We start from the raw sequence: 23,469 nt of genomic DNA on the forward strand, positions 1-23,469 counted from the left end.
TTAACTGTTTTACATTTGAAGTCTAATTTGTTGGATATCCGTATAGCTACTCCTGCTCTTTTCTGGTTGTTATTTGCATGAAATATCTTTTCCCACCCTTTCACTTTCAACCTATGTTTATCTTTGGGTCTAAGATGTAGTTCCTGTACACAGTATATAGAAGGATCTTGTTTTTTAATCCATTCTGCCAGTCTATGTCTTTTGACTGGGGCGTTCAATCCATTAACATTTAGTGTTATTACTGTTTGGGCAGTAATAGTAATAACTATTGGGTAGTAATAACTTTCCTCTACCATTTTGCCTTTTGTATTTTATATGTCTTTTCTAATTTCCCTTCTTTCTACACTCTTCTCCACACCTCTGTCTTCTGTCTTTTCGTATCTGTCTCTAGTGCTTCCTTTAGTATTTCTTGCAGAGCTGGTCTCTTGGTCACAAATTCTCTCAGTGACTTTTTGTCTGAAAATGTTTTAATTTCTCCCTCATTTTTGAAGGACAATTTTTCTGGGTATAGAATTCTTGGTTGGCAGTTTTTCTCTTTTAGTAATTTAAATATATCATCCCACTGTCTTCTTGCATCCATGGTTTCTGCTGAGAAATCTACACATAGTCTTATTGGGTTTCCCTTGTATGTGATGGATTGCTTTTCTCTTGCTGCTTTCAAGATCCTCTCTTTCTCTTTGACCTCTGACATTCTGACTAGTAAGTGTCTTGGAGAACGTCTATTTGGATCTATTCTCTTTGGGGTACGCTGCACTTCTTGGATCTGTAATTTTAGGTCTTTCATAAGAGTTGGGAAATTTTCAGTGATAATTTCTTCCATTGCTTTTTCTCCTCCTTTTCCCTTCTCTTCTCCTTCCAGGACACCCACAACACGTATATTTGTGCACTTCATATTATCATTCAATTCCCTGAGTCCCTGCTCATATTTTTCCATTCTTTTCCCTATAGTTTCTGTTTCTTTTTGGATTTCAGATGTTCCATCCTCCAGTTCACTAATCCTAACCTCTGTCTCTTGAAATTTAGTACTGTAGGTTTCCATTGTTTTTTTCATCTCTTCTACTGTATCTTTCATTACATAAGTTCTGTAATTTGTTTTTTCAGACTTTCGTTTCTTGTTTTTGTTCATTCCTTGCCTTCTTCATGTCCTCCCTCAATTCATTATTTTGGTTTTTGATGAGGTTTTCCACTTCTGTTCGTATATTCTGAATTAGTTGTTTCAGCTCCTGTATCTCATTTGAACTATTGGTTTGTTCCTTTGATTGGGCCATATCTTCAATTTTCCTGGTGTGATTTGTTATTTTTTGCTGGTGTCTAGACATTTAATTACCTTAATTAGTTTATTCTGGAGATTGCTTTCACTTATCTTACCTAGGGTTTTCTTGCTAGATGAGTTTGTTGTCTGTCTGTTCTTTGACCTTCAGTTCAGCTTTTTCTGGGCCTCTAGCTTAAGTTTTGTTTAACAGAGGGTAATTTTTCAGATCTTGTTTTCTTGTTTCTTGTCCTGCTTGTAAGGTGCCTTTTCCCTCCCCACCCTTAAGAGGGTCTACATAGGTATTACAGACTCCAGCCGGGTTTTCCCGGACTAAACTGGCCTCCTATCAGGGGGAAGGAGTCACCTGCATCAGTTTTCCCTGAGGGTGAGACCCAGCAGGTTGAAAGACTTTTCTGTGAAGTTTCTGGGCTCTGTTTTTCTTATCCTGCCCAGTATGTGGCACTTGTCTGCTGCGGGTCCCACCAGCCAAAGATGTTGTGGCTCCTTTAACTTTGGAAGGCTCTCCCTGCTGGGGGCGTGGTGGAGACAGAGGAGAGGTTGTAGGCTGGTTTTAATGGCTTCAAATTGCCAAGCCCTGGGGTCTGAATTCCTTGAGAGAGGGATTCCACCTAAGTTGGGCTTCACCCCTCCCTTGGGGAAGGCACAGGTGGGAGATAGCCCTGAAAGCAGTCTGTTTCTGCCTATTCCTGGGGCAGTTGCAGCCCGAGAAGTCCCACCGCTGAGTCCAGAGGCAGACAAGCCTCCGTAGAAACAGCCACAAAAGCCTCCCTTTCCTCCCCTTTCCTCGTTTTTGCTTAGCCCAATAAGCGACCTCCGCCTTGACCAGTTTTGCCTGAGCTGGGGGCCTATTTTTAGTAGTCAGAAGTTGTTTATTAATGCCACAATTGGTGTTTGGTTGGACTCAGTACCTGCTACTGTTAGAGTCTCTTTCCTTTCCCTCCGGGAAGCTGCGTGTTGGGGAGGCCCACCGGCCAACGCAGCTTGGGGAACTCACGGTTCCAGAGACTTGCAGCCGGTCCAGCTGGTCCAGACTGGGGAACGCTGTGTCTGGTCACTATCGTCGCTCCGGGAGCTATTCTGTACTGTTTTTGGTTATTTAGTAGTTGTTCTGGAGGACAAACTAAAACGCGCACATTGCTAAGCCGCCATCTTGGCCCCTCAGCCAAAATCCATATTCTTGTCATGGACGATTAGAGGACAATTTAATAAAGTCAAGCGGGGGGAGGGGAGAAGAGTGAATATAGGGGAAAGAGTACATGTTTTAAAAAGTTTCCTGCATTTTTAAATATCTTATTAGACAGTAGGTCTATAACATAACCAAGGGTTTTAAAAAATCTGTGAACAACAAACATCCACACTAATGACCACTGCATATTGACAAAGCCTCCAGAGAACCTGATCATTACAACAATGCTGTCAATGTGAAAATGTATCTGGAACTTTCTTCTGGAGCCTCTTTCAACCTTGTATTATTATCTCCTTTTTTCATCTTGGTCTTTGCCCACCCCCCCTCGCTCCCTTCTCCCACCTTCCAGTCTCTCTCCCCCCTAATATTTCCATCCCCTCCTCTTCCCTGTCATCAATCCTGGTCCAGTCCAGCCGTGGGCGTACTTGGGTTCCCCAGCTACCAGGCCTCTGGACCGCAGCCTTTCCTTTCACTAGGTTAACAGCCTCCTGGGTTCTCTCTACCTTGCCCGCCTGCCACACCTCAGGCAGGCAGGATGTCTCCATTTGCTCTCCTTATCTTCTCTCCATCCTTTTCTAACCCTATCCTCTGCCCCAGCAAGTTGGCCTGTGACTGCATGGGTGTGTTCCCTCCCTTCTGGCTCTGGCTGGATTTGGCCAATGGGAGATTGGAGATTGGAGTGGGGTAATTATCCTCCAGCTCTCTCCCTGAGGGTTCATCAGAGACCAGCTGCACCCCTCCACGGAAAAAAAGGCACAGCTCCCTTCAGGACGCACATGCTGTTTCTTTCGTACCTGGGAGGTCCTTTTCTTCCCAATATGCCTGGAAAATTCCAAGCCTTCTCTTTAAAGATGCAACTCAAGCTTCCTTTACTCTGAAAAGCTCTACCTGACACCCCAAGATAGGATTCTTTTTTTAAAAAATTAAAATAAAAAACATTTTTATTGACAAAACAAAGCAACATACAAACACGAACATTCTTAACATATGAACATTCCATTCTTGGTATACAATCAATGGCTCATAATTTCATCACATAGTTGTATATTCATCAACCATGATCATTTCTTAGAACATTTACATCACTCCAGAAAAAGAAATAAAAAGAAAAACGAAAAAACTCATACATAACATACCTCTTACCCTTCCCTCTCATTGACCACTAGTATTTCCACCAATATAGGATTCTTGTGGATCCATCTATTTCCGCCCCAACGCTCTTCCGAGGAAAACCTCGTGCAGCCTGGGGCCTCGTGCAACCTGGGTGGACATTTCCTCTGCCCCTAAATCCCCACTAGATGGAGTCACCTCTGTTTGCTGTGCAAATGAGGATCACAAGAAAACCCATTTCCACCTTATTAAGGATGGTTCTCCTTTAGGGTTCCGAGCTGTGGTATGTCCTTATCTTAGTCAGCTACTTTACTGATCATAATGAACTCACAAATAATTTCAGTATTTAGAGCTTCTTCTATGTTTCCAAAAGCCAAATTTGCATCCAAAGAATGAGCTTGTTTGTTTACAAGCTCTGGAGTCTGGGGGGAAAAAAAAGCTTTGTAGCCTGAACCTGGGCCCCACCCTCAACCAGCCCTGTGGCTTTGGGTGAGTTACTTCCCCTTTCTGAGCCCCATTTCTACCTCTCCAAAATGGGCATAATGATAATGGCACTTCCTACCCCACGGGGTGGTTTTAAAGATAAAATTCTGTAATATAGAGATAGAACATACCCAGACTGCACATATAAACCTGTGCAAGAGGCACAGTAAATCACCTACAAATGTGCTGGAGCTGTTTTGAGTATTCGTACTAATCAAGAGACTGTGATCTAGCCCTTTCCTGTGAACTCTGTCCCCCTGGAGGCCTCCACCTGCTGGAAGGAAAGGAGGCCCACAGGGTGCAGGGCCAAGTGCCAACTGCCAGCCCTCAACAGAGAACAGAAAGGTACCCTGAGGACTGAGGACACCCGACAAGCAGAATCCCTGGGGCATACCGCTGGGACAGAGCCAGCGTGAGTGTGCAAGTGAGCACTGGGGTGGGTGTGCGAGCATGCAGGAAGACACACCTTGAGATGGGAGAGCAGCCCAGGGACTTCACCTGCCCAGGCCTGTTTCTTTCAGGGTGGGGATAAGAATCTCTACCCAGGTCCAGCTCTTGGGTTCTCGGGTCCTGGAACTTTATCTCTCAAAGTTTAGGGGCTCACTCATAATAAGAGGAATGCAAATTAAAATGACACAATACCCTGTTTTAGTCCAGATCAGCAAAGATGCAGCTGGTGGGTAAGACCATTGGAGAGGGAGCAGGGCATGAGGGCCCATAGCTTGATTTGTAAACCTTCTCTGGAGGACAGTCTGGCAAGCCCATCAGAGTTAGAGAAGCACATGCTCTGTATCACAGCAGAGAGGCACACGTAGGTGACGTAACGTAAATAGAAAGATAATCACAACACTTAAAGTCTGTGATCCAGGAGCCAAAGGTTCTTTTCTAAGAGGCTATGTGGGAACGACAGGTGCCAGGCAGAGGGACAGACCCGCTGGGCTGCAAGGGCTCTGGTGTGTTGGTGAAATCAGTCTAGCTCCACAAGCCTCTGAACCCACATGAGAATGGGCTGACATATACTATAGGGAAAGCTCCACCAGTGGGAAAGGAGCCAGCTAGCAGGAAACTATTTCATCCCCCTGTTGTTTCCTTCCTTCGCTGTTCCCCATCTCTGCCCTCCTGGCCACAGTACGGTGCTGACTTCAGCTGTCCTATGACTCCCTTGCAGGGCATCCCAAAAACCCCCCAGGGTGGGGCTGGTTATGTTCTTGGGGAGGAGGTAGGATCTGTCAGCACCCCCACTGCTTAACTGTCACTTCTTTTCCTCAAAACAAAGTTTATTGAAATCCTATATACACATAGACCATACAGGAGCTTCCCTCAACATAAGAAGGGAAGAAACACAGGAGACTGAAAAGGGAGAGGGCAGAGAGCACTGACAGCCAGGATTTCTCAAACTGTGGTTCTAGAACTATTTCCATGGGAAACTCCCCCCTTCTCCAACCTGGGCCCATGTATCTGCACAGATTCCAGGGCCCCATCTGAGATCTACTGGGTCAGAATGTCTAGGGGTTCATGTTCTGATGCATGCACAAAAATTCAACAACCATTGGCTCACAGAATTTCTTCATTCCAGAACTGTACCCTTCTCTCAGCCAACCATAAAAATGACAGGTCACCTTGTTACCTGCCAACCCCCAACCAGGACCATTCCAGCCAATCCTAAAGAATACCTAGGGCAATTTATAAGATTCCACAAGGGTTCCATGCACTAGAGTAACTTGCCAGAAACTTACAACCTCCAGATGGGTCTCTGGTCCAGCTAAGTCCTGAAACCTAGCCCAGCCTCTCCAGAACATTAGATAGCCCCATCTCCCTACCCCATATTAGTGACAGATCCTTCCAATATAAAAAATTTAGAATTGCCATAGCCCAAACAACCCTAAAGAGAGGTATGGAAAGCTCAAAGGTGATGGTGGAGTTATACATAGAAGATAGGATTTAACAAATGAATATGAATGCTGAATCATTAAATTGATATCTCTTTTAGCCTCCAGTACTTTAGAGTAACTAGAAATAAAACCCTAAAATTGTGAAACTGTAACCCATGTCAAAGTCTGAAAAATGTTCTACAACTAATTATGGTGCTATGCTTAAGAAATTTATACCTTCTTTGTATATATGTTATTCTCACAAAAAAAAGAAGGAAAAAAAGACAATTGTGATGATAAAAAAATTTTTAAGCCCTCTAGCCTCCTATATTATGGAGCAGATAGAAGGAAAAACATGAGAGGATCATATGACACTCTATGACAAACTCTGAGATCTGTCCTGTAACCACTTGTTGAAGAGTGCTTTGAAAACTATTGCTTTTTTTCTTTGTTTTGTATATATGTTATATTACACAATAAAAAAAAGGCAGGTCACAAGGTTTAGCTCGGAATTGAGCAAAGCTGGTGGCCAACACTTTCCAGCTGTGTAAAATGGGGAAGGGGAGATTCTGAACAGGGCTCCTGGTTTCCAGTCTGCACACGTCAACCAGGATTGTTGTTTCAAAACGCAGGTCATTCTCCTGCTAAAATTCCTCCAATGCCTTATTTCCATTGCACTTCACAAAAAAACAAAATCTTTATGGCAGTATGAAGGGGACCTGCCTGCCTCTTAGCCCTTCCCCTTTCCACTCTCACTTTCAGACACGTTGGTCTCTTCCTACTTCTTTGTGCTTTTCTACCCCAAGGCCTCTGCACATGCTGTCCTCTCACCCCCACCCACTTTGTTTAGTTAAGTCCTTCTCATTCTCCACAGTCCCTTCATTGAAGCTCTCACCTTGGTCTGTGTATCTGCACACGCCTTTGTGGGATCCTTTGACCTATGTCTGTTTCCTAGCAACTTCCTGGTACAGAGACCATTTTTCATTCAGCCCATTGCTGTGTTCCCAGACTTGCCTCAGTGCTAAGGTTCCAGGTAAATATTTGTGGAATGAGTGAATGCTAATAACAGCTAAACCTGGGGAGGATATAACAGCCATCTAGTCTATGAGGGAACCAAACTCCTTATAGGATGTAGAAAGAAGTCGTAAAGGAAAAACCCCGCAAAGTCCACAACTGCCCGAGTCAAGTTACTTTTACTTACTTACTTATACCTTCCTATAGTCTTCCAATTATTTTCAAATAAGATTGTAACTAGCTTCCATTATCAAAACTGTAAATGATGTGAAAATATTATGATAATAACTGTCAAAATAATTTCAGCCTTGCAAATTAACATAAAATTTAGAAGTATAGCTCCCTATTCTTTAGGATTTACCTGGTAAATAAAATAGTCTCTTTTTTATTTGCTAGAAATTACTTTTTTTTAATTTAAATTTTCTTTTTTCTTTTTTTTTTAGATTTCCATTTTATTTAATGGAATGATTTCTAGTGGCACAAATAATATAAACTGAAAGCTGATTTCTGTGTTACTCCTTGGCTGGTGAAGGGTGATTCTTAGATTAATCAGAAAGGCCCAATGAAGTCGGCAGAGGAACAATTTTCACCTTGTCTTATCTTATAAAATTGGAAAATGTTGACACAATTGCAGGTTTCAGTTCTTCAACACAGACCTGTGTTCCCTTTTCAAACCAAATTTCCTCTCCTAAATTCATTTAAGCTTTGAAAAGAGGATTTGTCTAAGACAGAAACAATCATCAAAAGTCTATTCACAAAGCCTTTGGCCATCCATGCACCATCCGTTCTCTGGGGACCCGGCGTGAGCTCACGCTTCCAGAAAGGCAACCGATTCCTTCATAAATCAACGTGCCTGTCGCCGGCGGCAGGGATTTGCTTCTTAAACTAAGGCTGAAGGAGCAGGAGGCATTCAAATATTTCTATACAATCAATGCAACTCAATTTCTGTCCATTTAGTAAATCTTCTCATTAGTTCATTTTGCCAAACAGCTTGTTAATACCAGTGGGTCTCCATCTCAACCCTGCACACCCCCGAGAGTTTTCAGTCTCCATTTTCTGAGGCCATTATAATGATCAGGGTGCTATTTACTTAGCAATGGGTCCCAAGCAACCTAGCTGCACTTTCTCATATAATCCACCGCCCAGGGTAAGTGCTTTACAGAATATGAATATGAGCTCAAAGCAATTAAGGATTTTGCCTGAAGTCACACAGCTAGGAAGTAGCCTACTGAGATTCAAACTTGGGTTTTTCCATCTCCAAAGCCTGTGTTTACATTTCTTTCTTTATTTTTCCCTTTTTTTCCTCCCTCCCTCTCTTCTTCTTTCCTTTCTTTATGTATACAACACAACATTTCCCATATGAACCATTTTAAGTATACAATTCAGTGGTATTGACTACATGCACAAGGCTGAGCTACCATTACCACCATCTATTACTATTACCAATACCTTCTCATGACCCCACCAGAAACCCTGTACCTATTAAGCAATAACTCCCCATTTCCTCCTTCCCCTTCAGTTCCTGGTAACCTCTAATCTACTTCCTATCTTTATTAATTTGTTTATTTTGGATATTTCATATAAATGAAATACCCTTTTGTGTAGACATCATACCCATTTGTCCTTTTGTGGCTGGCTTTATTTCATGCAACATAATGCTTCCAATGTTCATTATATCATAGCATGTGTCAGAAATTCATCCCTTTTTAGGGATGATATACATTGGATATATATATATATATATATATACACACATACACACACACAACATTTTGTTTACGCATTCATCTACCTACGGACACAGGCGGTTTCCACCTCTTGGCATTGTGAACTGCGCTGCCATGAACACTGGTATACTTCTGCTTTTCTTACTCTATATGGTTTTATAATATCATAGTCAGGTTCAAAACAGAAACTTTCACCTTAGCCAGACAGGAAGCAAAACAACTAAAATCTATCCTTTGTTGTAACTGAGAAGTTTAGCATTAAGAAATAATTATGATTACTGAATCACTATATAGATGTCTTTTACCTTCTGATTTCTACTGTAACTCACTGAACTGTAACCCAGATGCTTTAATCTTTGATAATGATTGTTATCTTTAAATTAGGATTGTAAAAGCTTTGTGACTGGCCCTGCTTGTTCCCTTTTATCCTGTTTCACAACTTTGAAGTCTTTGTGATCATTAGATAGCCCCTTAATGTTTATTAATGAAGGAATTTAGGTAGTTCAGAACTAATGCCCAATTGCTAAGCTCTCTTACTAGACAAAGTTATATCTAACCAAAACTGGCCCACCTGACATGCACAGAGGCTAGAATCTTTACCTATTAGGGGCCTACATCTCATTATAATACTAAAAATCATATCCATCATCACGTTAAGAGCACCATTTTCTTACATACGTTCTGCAACTAGGCATGGAATCAATCTGCATATGCTCAATAATTAGATAGTCTCTAAATTCATTATCTCTAAAACTGCCCATCTTTTGATACTATAAAATTCTCGAGTTACTGCAGTATAGGGAGGCAGATTTTAGGTTCATAGGTCATCTGCTCTCCTTGATTCACACTTAGCAATAAGCTTTTTCTCCTTCTGAATCCCTGATGTCTCAGGAATTGGGCATTTGTGTGCATCAGAGAGAATTCCTGCAATTGATCAGTATTATTGCTGTAATTATTTTCTTTTTTTTCCCCAACTTTGTGCACTGAACAAATTTTCAGGGCCCTGCAAGGAGACCACATCATGATGAGAATTTCAGGGCAAATTCCTTTGAACTATTTTAAAATCTGTTGGGTTCATGATAAATACTCTCAGAAAACTAGGAATAGAGGGGAATTTCCTCAATTTGACAAAGATCAACAAAAGCCTACAATTAACATTGTATTACACTTAATGGTAAAATACTGAATGCTTTTCCCCTAAGATCAGAAAGAAGGAAAGGATGTTCACTCTCATCACTTCTATATAGCAGATTTCTGTTTAAGTCCCAACCAGTGCAGAAAGGCAAAGAAAGGAAATAAAAGCCACACAGGGGAGAAAAGAAGAAATATGTTCTTATTTGAAGATATCATGACCATCTATAGTCAATGTCAAGAAATCTAAAAAATAAACCTTCTAGATCAGCAAGTTTGCAGGATACAAGATAAACATACAAAAATCAATTGTATATCTACATACTGATAATGAACATGTGGAAACTGAAATTAAACTGTAATGTCATCTATAGGAACAAACATAAAGGTGTAAATCTAAAAAAACTTATACAAGATTTGTATACGGCAAATTATAAGACACTGATGAGAAAAATCAAAGCAGACAGATAAATAGAAATACATACTATATTCATGGATTGGAAGACTCAACAATAGTAAAATGCCAATTCCCCTAATTTTGATACGCATGTTTAAACATAATTCCTACCAAAATTCCAGCAAGGACAAGGATGCCCTCTGTCACCACTGTTATTTAACACTGTACAGGAAATTCTAGCCACAGCAAAAGAAAAGGAAATAAAAGGCATCCAAATTGGAAAGGAAGAAGTAAACATTCACTATTTGCAGGTAAATGATCTTATATATATAAAATCTTATATCCTGAAAAATCCACAACAAAGCTACTAGAGCTAATAAATGAATTCAGCAAAGTGGCAGGGTACAAGATCAACATCCAAAAATCGATAGTGTTTCTATACACTACTAACAAGCAATCTGAGGAGGAAATCAGGAAAAAATTCCATTTACAATATCAACCAAAATAATCAAATATCTAAGAATAAGTTTAGCAAGGATGCAAACGGATTGCTAAATGGACAACTAGAAAACTTTGCTAAAAGAAATGAAAGAAGATCTAAATAAACAGAAGGACATTCCATTGTTCATGGGCCAGAAAACTAAATATTAAGATGTCAATTCTACCCAAAATAACTTACAGGTTCACTGTACTCCCAATAAATATTTCAACAGCCTCTTTGCAGAAATGGAAAAGTCAATTATCAGATTTATTTGGAAGGTGTGCTGGTTTGAAAGTATTGTGTACCCCAGAAAAGCCATGTCCTTTAATCCTGATTCAATATTATAGGGTGAAAATCTCTGGTTAGACTGTTTCCACGGAAACTGACCCACTCAACTGTGGGTATGACCTTTTAATTGAACTATTTCCATGGAGATGTGACACACCCAACTGTGGGTGTGACCTCTGATTAGATGGAGATGTGACTTGACCCATTCAAGATGAGTCTTGATTAGTTTACTGAAGTCCTTTAAAAGGGGAAACATTTTAGAGGAATCTCAGATGCTTGGGGAACAGCTGCTTCAAAGCTGACAGAGATACAGACAAGGAAATGCTTGGAGTGCTGACGGAGAGAGCTTATGTCTAGACATGGATGTTTGGAGATGCGGAGCCCAGCAGACATTGCCATGTGCCTTCCCACGGGATGCTAAGCAAGCCAGAATCCAGAGTTGTGTCTTGGAGGAGCTAAGTGAAGGCCCACAGACACTTAGAGAGGAAACCACTGGCATCAGAAGCTGGAAGCAGTGGAACCAAGAACAAGGACCAGCAGATTCCACCAAGCTGTCTTTCCATATGAGAGACATCAGCCTTTCTTGAAACAAGCTATCCTTCTGTGGATGCTTTAGTTTAAACACATTTATGGCCTTAGAACTGTAAACTTGTAACTTAAAAAATTAACTTTTTAAAAGCCATTCCATTTCTGGTATATTGCATTCCAGCAGCATTTAGCAAACCAAAACAGAAGGGAAAAGTGCCCAAATAACCAAAACCATCTTGGAAAAGAAGAATGAAGTTGGATGACTCACACTTTCTAACTTTAAAACTTATTACAAAGCAAGTGATCAAAACAGCATAGTTCTGGCACAAGGAGAGAGATACAGACCAATGAATCAAACTGTGGATTCAGAAATAGACCCTCAAATCTATGGCCACTTGATTTTTGAGAAGGCCACCAAGTTCATTCAATTGGGAAAGAATAGCCTCTTCAACAAATAGTATTGCTAAGGATAGCCATAAACAAAATAATGAATGAGGACCCATATCTCATACTATATATAAAATTTAACTCAAAATGGATCAAAGACCTAAATATAAGAACCAGGACTATAAAGCTCCTAGAAGAAAATGCAGGGAAGCATCTTCAGGATCTTGTGTTAGGCAATGGTTTCTTAATCTTTACCCCTAAAGCACAAATTAAAAAGAAAACCCAGATAAATGGGACCTCATCAAAATTAAAGAGTTTTGTGCATCAAAGAACTTTATTATGAAAGTGAAAAGACAACCTTCTCAATAGGGCAAAATATTTGGAAACCAAATATTCAATAAGCGCTTAATATCCAGAATATATAAAGAAATCCTACAACTCAACAATAAAAAGACAAACAACCCATCCAGGGCAAATCATCCTGACCAAAAGGGGGATAAAGAAGTGTAACAAATAAGGGATCAACGGCTGAGATAATTCAAATAGAGTTGAGAGGCAACTCTGGAGGTCACGCTTATGCACGCTTCAGTTAGACACTGCTACCTATCATAACTTGCCAAACCCAACCAAAACTATTCCTGCCAATCCTAAAGAATACCTAGGGCATTATATAAGATTTTACAAAGGTTCCATGCACTAGGGTAACTTTCCAAAAACCTACAACCTCCAAATGGGTCCCCAGACCAGGTAAGTTTGAAATGCAAAGGGGCCAGCTTCTCCAGAACATCAACTAATTCCATCCCCCTATCCCATATAATCGACAGTCCCTCCCAACGTGAAAAAGTTAGAATGGGAATAGGCCAAATACCCCTAAAGGGTGGGAGAAAGATCAAAGGTGGTGGTTATACAGAGTTATACAGAGTTATACAGAGAAGGTCGGGTTTAATAAATGAGTATGAGTGTTGAATCATTATACTGATATTTCTTTTAGTCTCCAGTATCTTAGATCAGCTAGAAGTAAAAACCTAAACCTGTGGAATTGTAACACATACCAAACTCTGAAATTTGTTATACAACTAACTGTTGTGATGTGCTTTGAAATTTATTCTTTTCTTGTGTATATGTTATTTTTCACAATAATAAAATAAAATAAAATAGAATTAGTGGGGAAAAAATGGGCAAAAGACCTGAACAGATATTTCTCTAAAGAGGATGTGCAAATGATGCTCAACATCATTAGTTACAAGGGAAATGCAAATCAAAACCATAATGGGATACTATTTCATACCCACTAGAATGGCTACTATTAAAAAGACAACAACAGAAAATTACAAGTGTTGGAGAGAATGCTGACAAACAGGAACACTCATTTGTTGTTGGTGGGAATATAAAATGGTGCAGCCACTGTGGAAGACATTTTAACGGTTCCTTAGAAAGTTAGGTGCAGAATTACCATATGACCAGGCAATTCTACTTCTAGGTATATATCCAAAAGAATTGAAAGCAGGTCCTGGAACACATATTTGCATACCCGTGTTCACGGTGGCATTACTCACAACTAACTGCCAAAAGATGGAAGCAACCCTGGTGTCCATCAACTGAGGAATGGATAAGCTAAACATGGTGTATACGTACAATGGAATATAATTCAGCTGTAAAAAGAAATGAAGTTCTGATATATGTGACAATATGGATGAACTATGAAGACAACATTTCAGCAAAAAATGCCAGACACAAAGGGACAAATATTGTCTGATCCCACTGATATGAAATAATTAGAATAAGCAAACACAAAGAATCAGAATCTAGAATCTTGTTTGCCAGGGCCTGGGGTGGTGGTAGGGACTGGGGAGTTAATGTTTAAATTGAACAGAGTTTCTATTTGAGTTGATCATAAAGCTTTAGTAATAGATGGTAGTTATGGCAGCACAACAATGTGAATGTAATTAACAACACTGAATTACATATATTAAATGTGGTCAAAAGGGGAAATTTTATGTTGTATATACGTTACTAGAATAAAGATTAAAAAAACAGGACAGACAGTAAACCCTAACGTAAACTATGCACTACAGCTAATAGTACAATCATAAAAATGTTCTTTCATGAATTGTAACAAATGTACTGCATTAATGCAAGATACTAATAATAGGACTATATATGGGAACTCCTTATTTTATTCATTTTTCTGTAAACCTATAATTTCTCTGATAAAAAAATAAAAAGAAACCCCAGTAAGATATCACTACCTGCTTAATAAGACAACAGAAAAAAAAATAGTGACAATACCAAATGCTGGTGAGGATGCAGAGAAACCAGATCTCATACATTGCTGGTGGGGATGTAAAATGATATAGGCAATCTAGAAAATAGTTTGGAACCAGACAAATACTTAAACACCAAACAAATACTTACCACGTGACCAATCAATTACACTCTTGAATATTTTATCCAAGAGAAACAAAAACATAAGTCTTATAAAAACCTGTACTCAAATTTGTTTCTAGCAGCCCAAAATTAGAAACAATCAAAATGTCCTTTAATAGGTGAATGGTTAAACAAACTGTGGCACATTCACACCACAGAATACTCAGCAATAAAAAGGAACAAATTAATAAGACACGTACAACCTAACTGGACCTCAGGGGCATGATGCTCAGTGAAAAAAGTCAATCTCAGAAAGGTCACAAACCATATGGATTCCATTTTCTATAACATTCTTGAAATGATAAAATTATAAACATGGAGAATAGATTTTTGTGGATGCCAGGCATTAGGGATGATGGAGGAGAGGAATAGTGACTAGAGTGGGGCAGCCCAAGGGAGAACTTTGTGATGATGCAGCACCTCGGTATCTAGACTGTGGGGGGGTCATTACACCAACTTGCACACGCGGTAAAATGGAATGAGAACCATATGTGCACATGGGCAAATGTCAATTTCCTAGTTTAGATATTGTTACAGTTACATGATATGCAACCACTGGCAGAAGGAAACTGGGAGAAGGGTACTTGGGATCTCACTGTACCATTTTTGGAACTTCCTGTGCATCTATAATTATTTCAAAATTAAAAGTTAAAAATAAAAAAAAGAGGTCTGAGAGAGGCCTGCCTTCCAGAGTCAAAAAGAGATTCCACTGCATTTTCCTTTCCACTTCAATATTTTAAAAGGCTCAAAGATACTATTTTTATTATTACTGTTTTTCTTCCACTCTCCTTGGCTGTCAATGAATCGAGGCTCTGGACCAAACCACAGCTCATTCAGTGAATGAAAATAAATGAATGAACACTGAGGCGAAGGCCCAGGACTCACTCTCAATTAGTGTTTCGAGGCCCACGAGCTCTGCAGGCAGTCCCCGGAGCTTTGGAAAGGCTGAGAGGCCCCTGCCCAAGCTGAGATCTTTTGGGTGGGTCCAGTCTGAAGGTCAAAGCCCCAGGTTGCTGAGGAGAGGACAATGGGTATGTGCGGAGCCATCGACAGGCATGTTTAGAAGTACTTTCCTACTTCTGGAAAGTAGGAAATGCATCATGCCCATTTTCACTACTTCTCCCCAGCAACTCCAGTCTGTTTAGCATTTTGCTATTGATAGCACATCCAGGAAAGATGGCTGTCAGCCAGATGTGCTTTAAATGAGATTAAAGTTCACAGACCAATGAGGACTTGGGATGGGTGGAGTGGGCAAGGAAATGCCTGGGTTGGCAGAGAGGTGGGGAAAGGGTAGGAAGAGTTCTTTACCTGTAAAGTAAGGTCCGAATCTTCATGTCTCCCAATTGTGGTACTTTTATTCAGAACAAAAAAGCCTTCTGCGCTCTTTAGGTAAGCTTTCATACTTTTTGCTTGCTCTATAAGGTTTTTAGGGGGGAAAATGTTGTTAGAAAAATGCAATAATCTAATTATTCAAAATATCATACTTCAAATGAATGAAATACACCCTAGGGTAATGCCCAGAGAGAGCATCAGCAGAGGCAGAGTGTACAATTTTGTGTGCTTTTCAAGGCTATCTTTTGAACAGTGATATCTGGCATAGATGAACATGGCTCTGATAATCAAACAGAGGACATTTAACTATCTTAGGACACATGCAAACAAAAGCTAAAGTGGCCCAGGAATGAATGTGAATTCCACTGATAATTGCTCTCCACCTCCCCTTGTACTAAGTATGGGTTTACTTACCTGACTATATCAAGCTTTGACAGTCAATGATCCTAACTCACCACCTACTAGTTCTGCAACTTGAGTGAATTACTTATTCATTCTCTGCACCTCAGTTTCCCTATCTGTAAAATGAAGTTAATAATACCCTGTATCCCAAAAGATTTTGTGAGGATTAAATGTGGTAACACATCTGAAGCAACCAGCACAGGGCCTGGCACACACTAAACACACATTTGTCTCACTATTATTGTTGTTCTTAATGCTGGGCTTCTCAAACTCCGATCCAAGGAACCCTAAGCTTCTATGGAAGCTTCTTAAAGTGCCAAGAGAAAATGGTTGAAGCAGAAGGCATTAGATAATATCTTCTATTAAAATTGCTGCATTTCTTCATATTTCATAGTTGGAAAGAAAAGCTGATAACTTCCAAAGGTAGAGTACAAAGATTATAGCTTGGCCATATGATCAGGACTCTGCATATGTTTTGTTATAAACTTGTCAAATGTCCAGAAAACTTCAGAGAAGTGGATAGCGATTCCTGTATACTCAACACTAAGCTTCTACAATTGACATTTTGCTAATTAGCCTACAAAAGTAAACTTTCAAGAGACACGTCTCTTCTTCAGGAAAATCACAGGAATTACCCCTAGGCTAAAACCCAAAACTTGTATGATTTGTCTATTTGTTTTCTAGCTCTTCTCTGAAATGTTCCCAAGGCTGGTGGCTTCTCTCTGCTCAACATCCCATCTCTTATGAGGCTTCCCTGGCCCACCCAGATGAAGGTATTCTCCCAATACTTCATTCTCTAGCTATTATATTTTTCTGCCATGTTTCCTTCCTTGCACTTATTCTCTGAACTTTCTTGTTCTTTTATTTAGTTATGTGTTTGCTGTTTGTTTCTTCCTCACTATTACATATGTTTCAATATGGCCCAGAACTGTGGTTTTGGTTGGGAGATAATTTTCCCTTGGGTTATTGTGTTCCTCCCACCTTCGGAGTAAAGGCAACTAATAGATTTTGTCTGAGACTATCTTTCTAAGAATGTTTGCAAAGCAAACAGCCTGGGAGGAGTGATACAGTGTCTCTTTCCCAGAGCCAAGGACAAATGTGCTTTTAATAAAGTTAATGTCTCCTACTGCAGTAAAGGTTGGGCAGATTTGTTAGCAAAGATAAGGGTTTTCATAAACTCAGGGTTCCTAAACCAGGAACAGATGAACCGTGCACAGAACATTCACATGGGCTGCTGTGCATCACCCTGAGGTGTTTGCAGGGAAGTGGAACCAATTCGACCGAGAAGTTCCCGCTGCCTGTTGTTCTGCTGTGCCCTAAGCGACAAAGTGTTGGAGCGATAAAGTCCTTTGTTTCTGATCCAGAAGACTCAAGTCTTCTGACAACATTTATGAAAGTGTAGCAGGCTAACTCACTAGTTTGCTGGTAGGAGGAAACAGACCCTTCCCAGTTTCTGAAAGTTTTGTCCATTACTCCATCAACAACACCCAGAATTACGCCTAACATGTAGCAGGTGCTTAGTCAATACTGGCCAAATGAATGAAAATACAAAATGATACCCAACAGCAAGACAGTGCTGGCAGCTGGCTAGGAATCTTTGGAGGTAACTACCCTTCATTTCTCCCTTCAGTATCTATTCTAGATGACTGAAAAAGAAATTTCTATTTCTTTAGCAGTCTGGGTTGAACAATATTTCTCCACCTTAATCTTTTCCTGTGTGTTCATTTCTCTATCTGAAAACACCATAGGAAGTAATCTGAAGGTTAAACTCTGGACATTAGTTTTGACTCAGCGCCTTGGACCACCAACCACAGTAAAGAGCAAAACAGCTTCCATCACCTGCAGTCCCCATGACCACCTCAGATGGCTCAGAACTGGGCTACAGCCGCAAAGTTTGCTTTGAGGGCTGCAAGGTCTGAAGTGGCCCGGATGCTGTAGAGGTTTTTCAAGGTTCTAATCGGGAAGGAGAGATTCAGGGATCAGGACCTCTAAACACTGTGTAGGGCGCAGTCTGCGAATCCGGGGACGCAGGGGCGCCCACCCCCCTCCTTCCCGCTATTACCCCCGAGGGGAGCCGAGAGGGGGCGCGGCCCGGGCCACGAGGGGCCTAAGGCTCCCGCACAGTCTATCTCCGAAGCGGGGTAAAAGTCTCCGTTTAGGGTGGCAGGGCTGGCGTTAGGGCGCCTCCTCTGGGGTGTTCTTGGATACCCGAGTCGGGAACCAAGAAGAATTCGCGCGCGGGATGGGGCCGGAGCACCTCCGTCCGCAGCCCTGGACCTCACGCGGCCAGACGCTGTCCGGACCCTGGTCACTACTGGTCGCTTCCTCCCGTGCCCCACTCACCTGGCCAGAGAAGGAAGCCCAAGCTCGGTCCCGGGCCGAGAGCCTCGCGGGCTGGGGGGCGCTGGCCCGGCAGCCGGGCGAGGCGGTCTGGCCGCGCTTCCGCGGAGTCTCCAGCCCGCAGCCGGCAGCCGGTAGCCGGCAGCCCGCGCGCCCGCCCGGCCTGTGTACGCGCGTCGCCGTGGTAACGCCGCCGCCTGGCAGCAGGCCGAGACGTGAGGGGCGTGGCCGTCGGCAGGCGGGGGGGGGGGGGGGGGGGGGGCGCGGCTCGTGGGTGGGAGGCCGCGAGGCCATGAGCTCTGGGCTACTACGCTAGTTACCCGTGGCTGTGTCGCCTCGAAGCGTCCCCGACACTGCCACTTAGAGCTTATCACCCAGTTTCACAGACGGGAGAGGAGTCCTAGAGGTCACAGCGGTGGCCCAAAGTTTTACAGCTGAAAGGAGCGGGGGGGGGGGGGGGGGGGGGGGGGGGCTGTTGACTGAAGACCGTTTTCTGCTCCCCTTTGCTCTAGGACGTTTGCGTTGAGGGGAAGGGAGGGTGGAGGGTGGAGGGTGGAGGCTGATGGAGCTGGCCTCAGGAGAAACTTGGGGATTCGTATCCCCTGCCCCAGCCAAATTTCTAAACCTCTCTGTGGCAGACCAGAAAACAAATAAGCTGAGCAGATCACAAATTCTGGAGGTGGAGGCTGGAGTTGGTGGGAGTCATGGGGTGGCACCAAGGATTTTAAGAAAATGAGGTTTTCTTTGAGCGTTTTGCAGAGTATTCCCAAGCCCACAGTGCTACTGTTTCTATCCTTCTCTGTCAACTGATATTGAGTCATTCTTTTGATCTTTCTCTAACTCTGCTGGCATCCCCAGAGCCCCTATAAAGTGGCATGCTATGGCCTCAGGATTGACGCGGAGCGAGCCCCCACCCCGTGGGCATGGGACTGGGGGATAGAGAGTGGCAGGAAAAAGACATGCAAATCTAAATTGTACCCACCTTGCTTTCAGACCAACCCCTTCTGGCTGTGAAGAAGACACCTATGCCAGATTCTACCTGCAGAAGGCCTCATTTCATTGGCAGCAAATAGCTGACAAGGGGAGGGGGGCTAGAAGAACTCAAAATGTTTTACTAATAAAGATGAACTTTGACAGACTCTAGCCTAGTCAATTGGAAAAGTATAAAAGAGAAATGTAAATCTCTCTGGGGTGGAATATATGGTAAAGATGCTAAAAAAAAAAGTGCTTAGAGGCTTCTAGAAAATCGGATTCTCAAGCACAGGCGCCAGAGATTCTGATTAAGCAGGTCTGGAGATGACCCAGGAATGTGCATTTGTCACAAGCTTGGCGAAAATCCTGATTTATGCAGCTGAACTGCAGAGACTTCCCCCAGAGACTGTTTCTAGAAATCTCTTCTAGGCCCTCAGTGGGCCTGGAAGTTTCCACATGTGTCAGTGCTCTGGAGCCAGAAAGACCTCAGGCATAAAGTGCTACAGGTGACCACAGAGCTTGGGGGTAGAGTGAAGGCTTCTCAGGAACAGGAAGAGTCAGGCTCAACTCCTGAGGCATGTTCCTGCCTCAGGGCCTTTGCGCTTGCTGTTTCCTCTGTCTGCAATATTTTTTTCCCAGTTATCTCCTTCAGCTCCTTTAGATTTTTACTCAAATAGCATCCTATTTAAATTGTAAACAGCAACAACAACAACAACAAAAAGCAACAAATCAAAAAAGGCAAATAATACAAAACTCAATTACAGCAACAGGAAAACCAAACCAAACCAAAACAAAAACGTCAACATTCTGTTCCTCTTCCCTTCTTCTTACCACTTATCATCACCTAAGATACTGTTTATTTGGATTATTTATTGTCTTCTCATCCAATTAGAATCTAAGCTTCATGAGGGCAGGGATTCTTTTTTTCTTTCTGTTTTTCTTACTGCTGTATCCCCAGCACATTGAATGGTACCTTCACAGCGCTGGCCCTCAGTAACATTTATTGAATGAATGAATTAGTAGGGAAGGGCATTCCAGCCTAGTGGTGGTGGTGGGCACTGAATGTGCAAAACCTAACCTGTCCTGCTGCACCTTCAGGACTGCAGCCCCCTCAAGACCCTCCCACAGCCTTGCCTCCTGCCCTTTGAGGCTGCTGAGCCGGCCTGCCCTTATTCCAGGATGCTGACTTCTCTAGTCAGTTGCCCAGCCAGCCGGCCCTATGGGGGTGCCTGAGCACCCACCACCACCGTGCTTTCCTTTACTCAAACTCTTGTCATCAGCAAAAGTGCCAGGCACAAACGTGGTCACTGGCAGACGGATGACACCAATCCCAGGCCACGGTCTCCAGCAGGCTTAAAAAATCAGACATTGTGGTAATTTAATCTCTCAGTAAAGAAATGCCCAGCTGAGAGCTAAGCTGACATTCAGACCTACTGGAGCAGAGATTGCCAAATCTTCATTGAGCCTCCCCTTGCCAGGATGCCACAGCTATGTCAGATGTGTGTAAAATTTTCGAAACACGATTATGTGTAATCCCTTTTAATTTCAAAACCCAGAAATAAAGCATCCTAGTAATTTATGGCTTACTATACCATTTCCTGGGCCAAGTGAGAGGTTGTGCCTTACTGTTAAGCAAAGATGAAATATTAAAAATACAACTCCTGAAGAAAAAATAGGCACTCCCAGATTATTTGGGCTCCTTGATGGTACCTGTATAATCAATCAGTTTTTGTTGAACTCTGGGTGGCTATGAAAGCCCTATTGTGGTGTGGTTGAAGTTGGAAGCATTGGAATCCGAAGTCCTGGGTTCAAATCCAGGCTTTGTCATTCCCAGCTGCCTTCTAACACTGGAATGAGTAACATTTAATGAAGACCTTCTGCTTTGCACTGTGCTGTTTTCAGCAGTTCACATGGACCATCCCATTGATAACTCGTGCAGCAGGTTCATGTGAAACACCCAGAAAAGAGAAGCACTATTTCTATCAAATCCTCCCTACTTTAATAGGAAGATGAGGCTTGGAGATACGCAGGAATGTGCCAAGTTCACACAGCTAGAAAATCTGCAGGATTCGAACTTAGATGAGTGACAGAAATGGTATTTCCCTTGGGGCCCTCAGGTGACAATAGCCACATCCACTGGGCGACATATGGCACCTGCTCATCCCTACTTTCCCTCATCCTTGAACGCCAAGGCAGTCCCTGAGGCATGGAGGGCAGAGGATTAAGGCTAAGGGGGTGCAGCTCAAGCCTGCCACCCACCATGGGTGGGCTTCCTCCCTGTGGAACCTCTGTCCCCATAAAATCTCAGTCCTTCCCAGCTGCCTTCCCAGGCCTGCCCTTGATTGAAGAGAGGAGCCCCCCTCCCACTTGACCTCATACCCCCGAGCCCCTTCCTTCCTTGGCCCTGACCACCTTGAAACTACTCTGGCAGGTGTGGGACTGCAGAGAAAAAGCATTCCAACTGCAGGGGGAAAAGAAAAAGGAGAAAGACAACTGAAAACCAAAACTATTCTAAATATCAAGCTCACCCCCCTTCCCCTCTCCCTCTCGCCCCAGCCGGTCTGCTGCCCAGGTGCCAGAGAGGCTCCTAACTGGGTAGTACCTTATCTCCCCTTCTTTCCTCCTGGCCCTTAAAGACTCCAGGTGGCTTAATTCCCACAGATGAGAACATTCTGAAGTAGGGTTCTCATCGCAACCTCAGTAAATCCCTCACCCATCCCAGTCATCCTTACCATTTGCCAGGTCGTTTCCTGCCACCCACAACCAGCCCTTAAAAAGCTGGCTGTCCTCTCTTTTAATGGGGCTCAGTTCTACTCTCTCTCCCCTGCTATAACAGCCCCTGAACAGTCTCCCTTGCCTGTTTGAGATTGTTCAAGGCAGATCTTTCCCTGACATCCCCCACGGTGCCCCATCCTGGAGACCTGTGAGGGTTTCTCCTGTCACCCCATGAGCTCTAACGTAAAATGAAGGCTACCCTCAAGCCTCAGTCAACCCCCCCAGATAGAGGTAGGGGTGTGTATTAGGGTTCTCTCTAGAGAAACAGAACCAACAGGAGATATCTGTAAATGTGAGATTTATAAAAGTGTCTTACATAACCTTGAGAATGTAAGAATCCAAAATCTGTAGGGCAGGCCAGGAGCTGGCAGCTTCAATGAAGGTCATCAACGAAATTCTAGGAGAGGCTGGCTGGCTGAAGCGGAAAAAAGATTTTCTTTTCTGAATTCTCCTTAAAAGCCTTTGGGTGATTCGATTAAGTGTCACTCATTGCAGAGGATGCTCCCCTTGGCCGACTGCAGATATAATCAGCCGCGGATGCAACCAACGTACTCATGCTTTGAGTCCATGAAATGTCCTCACAGCAATAGATAGGCCAGTGCTTGCTTGACCAGACAACCAGACACCATCCCCTGGCCAAGTCGACACATGAACCTGACCATCAGGGAGCTCTCTTTACTGGGCAAATGGAGTAGATTGAATTCTCTTCCCACAAAGACATGTTCAAGTCCTGACCCTGGTCCTGTGAGTATGAACTGATTTGTAAAAAAGGTCTTGGGAGATGCTATTTGGATAAGAGTAAACGACTCAGGGTGGGCCTTAATCCGATATGACTGGCGTCCTTGTAAGCAAAGGAAATTTGGAAACAGAAGCACGAGTCCCTGGAGGAAACTGAAAGAGAGATCACCATGCGACAGCAGCAGAGGCTGATTGCCAGCAAGCCACCAGAACGCTGCAGACTTTGGAGAAGGCTTGTCCTCCAATACCTTTTGATCTTGGACTTCTAGCTCCAAAAGCAAGCCGATAAATTCCTGTTGTTTAAGCCAACCAGTGTGTGGTATTTTGTTATAGACAGCCTGGCAAACTAAGACAGCGAGCAAGAGAAAGAGAGAGAAAGAGAGAGAGCAAGAAATAGCCTGTTGAGTGGGGTGACAGATAATAGAGAGGAGAAGGTTACTAGAAATTCCACAGCCTGTCAATCACCTGACCACTTAAGCTTAGGACATACCAAGTTTTGCGTACTTACTGTATGATACATATAGCATCTCCTACCTGACCAAGGATTGACCTTCCCCACAACTCCCCCACCCAAATCCAAGCATCCCTCTCCATAACTCCTTGGAAG

At 42.7% G+C, this 23,469-nt stretch overlaps 1 protein-coding gene across 10 annotated transcripts in view; it reads right to left on the minus strand.

The window, feature by feature from the left end:
• FHAD1 (forkhead associated phosphopeptide binding domain 1) overlaps positions 1-18,506 on the minus strand; it is a 192,904-nt gene extending 174,398 nt beyond the window's left edge. For all 10 annotated transcript variants that reach the window (XR_013171256.1, XM_077151211.1, XM_077151210.1 and 7 more), the window contains exons 1-2: positions 18,381-18,506; positions 15,612-15,718 (exon numbers count right to left, since the gene is read on the minus strand). Coding sequence is in view for 9 of the 10 variants with exons in the window: in XM_077151211.1 (XP_077007326.1) it covers positions 15,612-15,704 (93 nt within the window). In the remaining variant the exon portion in view is untranslated. The remainder of the gene's footprint in view (positions 1-15,611; positions 15,719-18,380) is intronic.
• Between the last annotated feature and the right edge of the window lie 4,963 nt (positions 18,507-23,469).

The sequence above is a fragment of the Tamandua tetradactyla genome, chromosome 2 (assembly GCF_023851605.1).
Source record: "Tamandua tetradactyla isolate mTamTet1 chromosome 2, mTamTet1.pri, whole genome shotgun sequence".
Taxonomy (NCBI): Eukaryota; Metazoa; Chordata; class Mammalia; order Pilosa; family Myrmecophagidae; genus Tamandua; species Tamandua tetradactyla.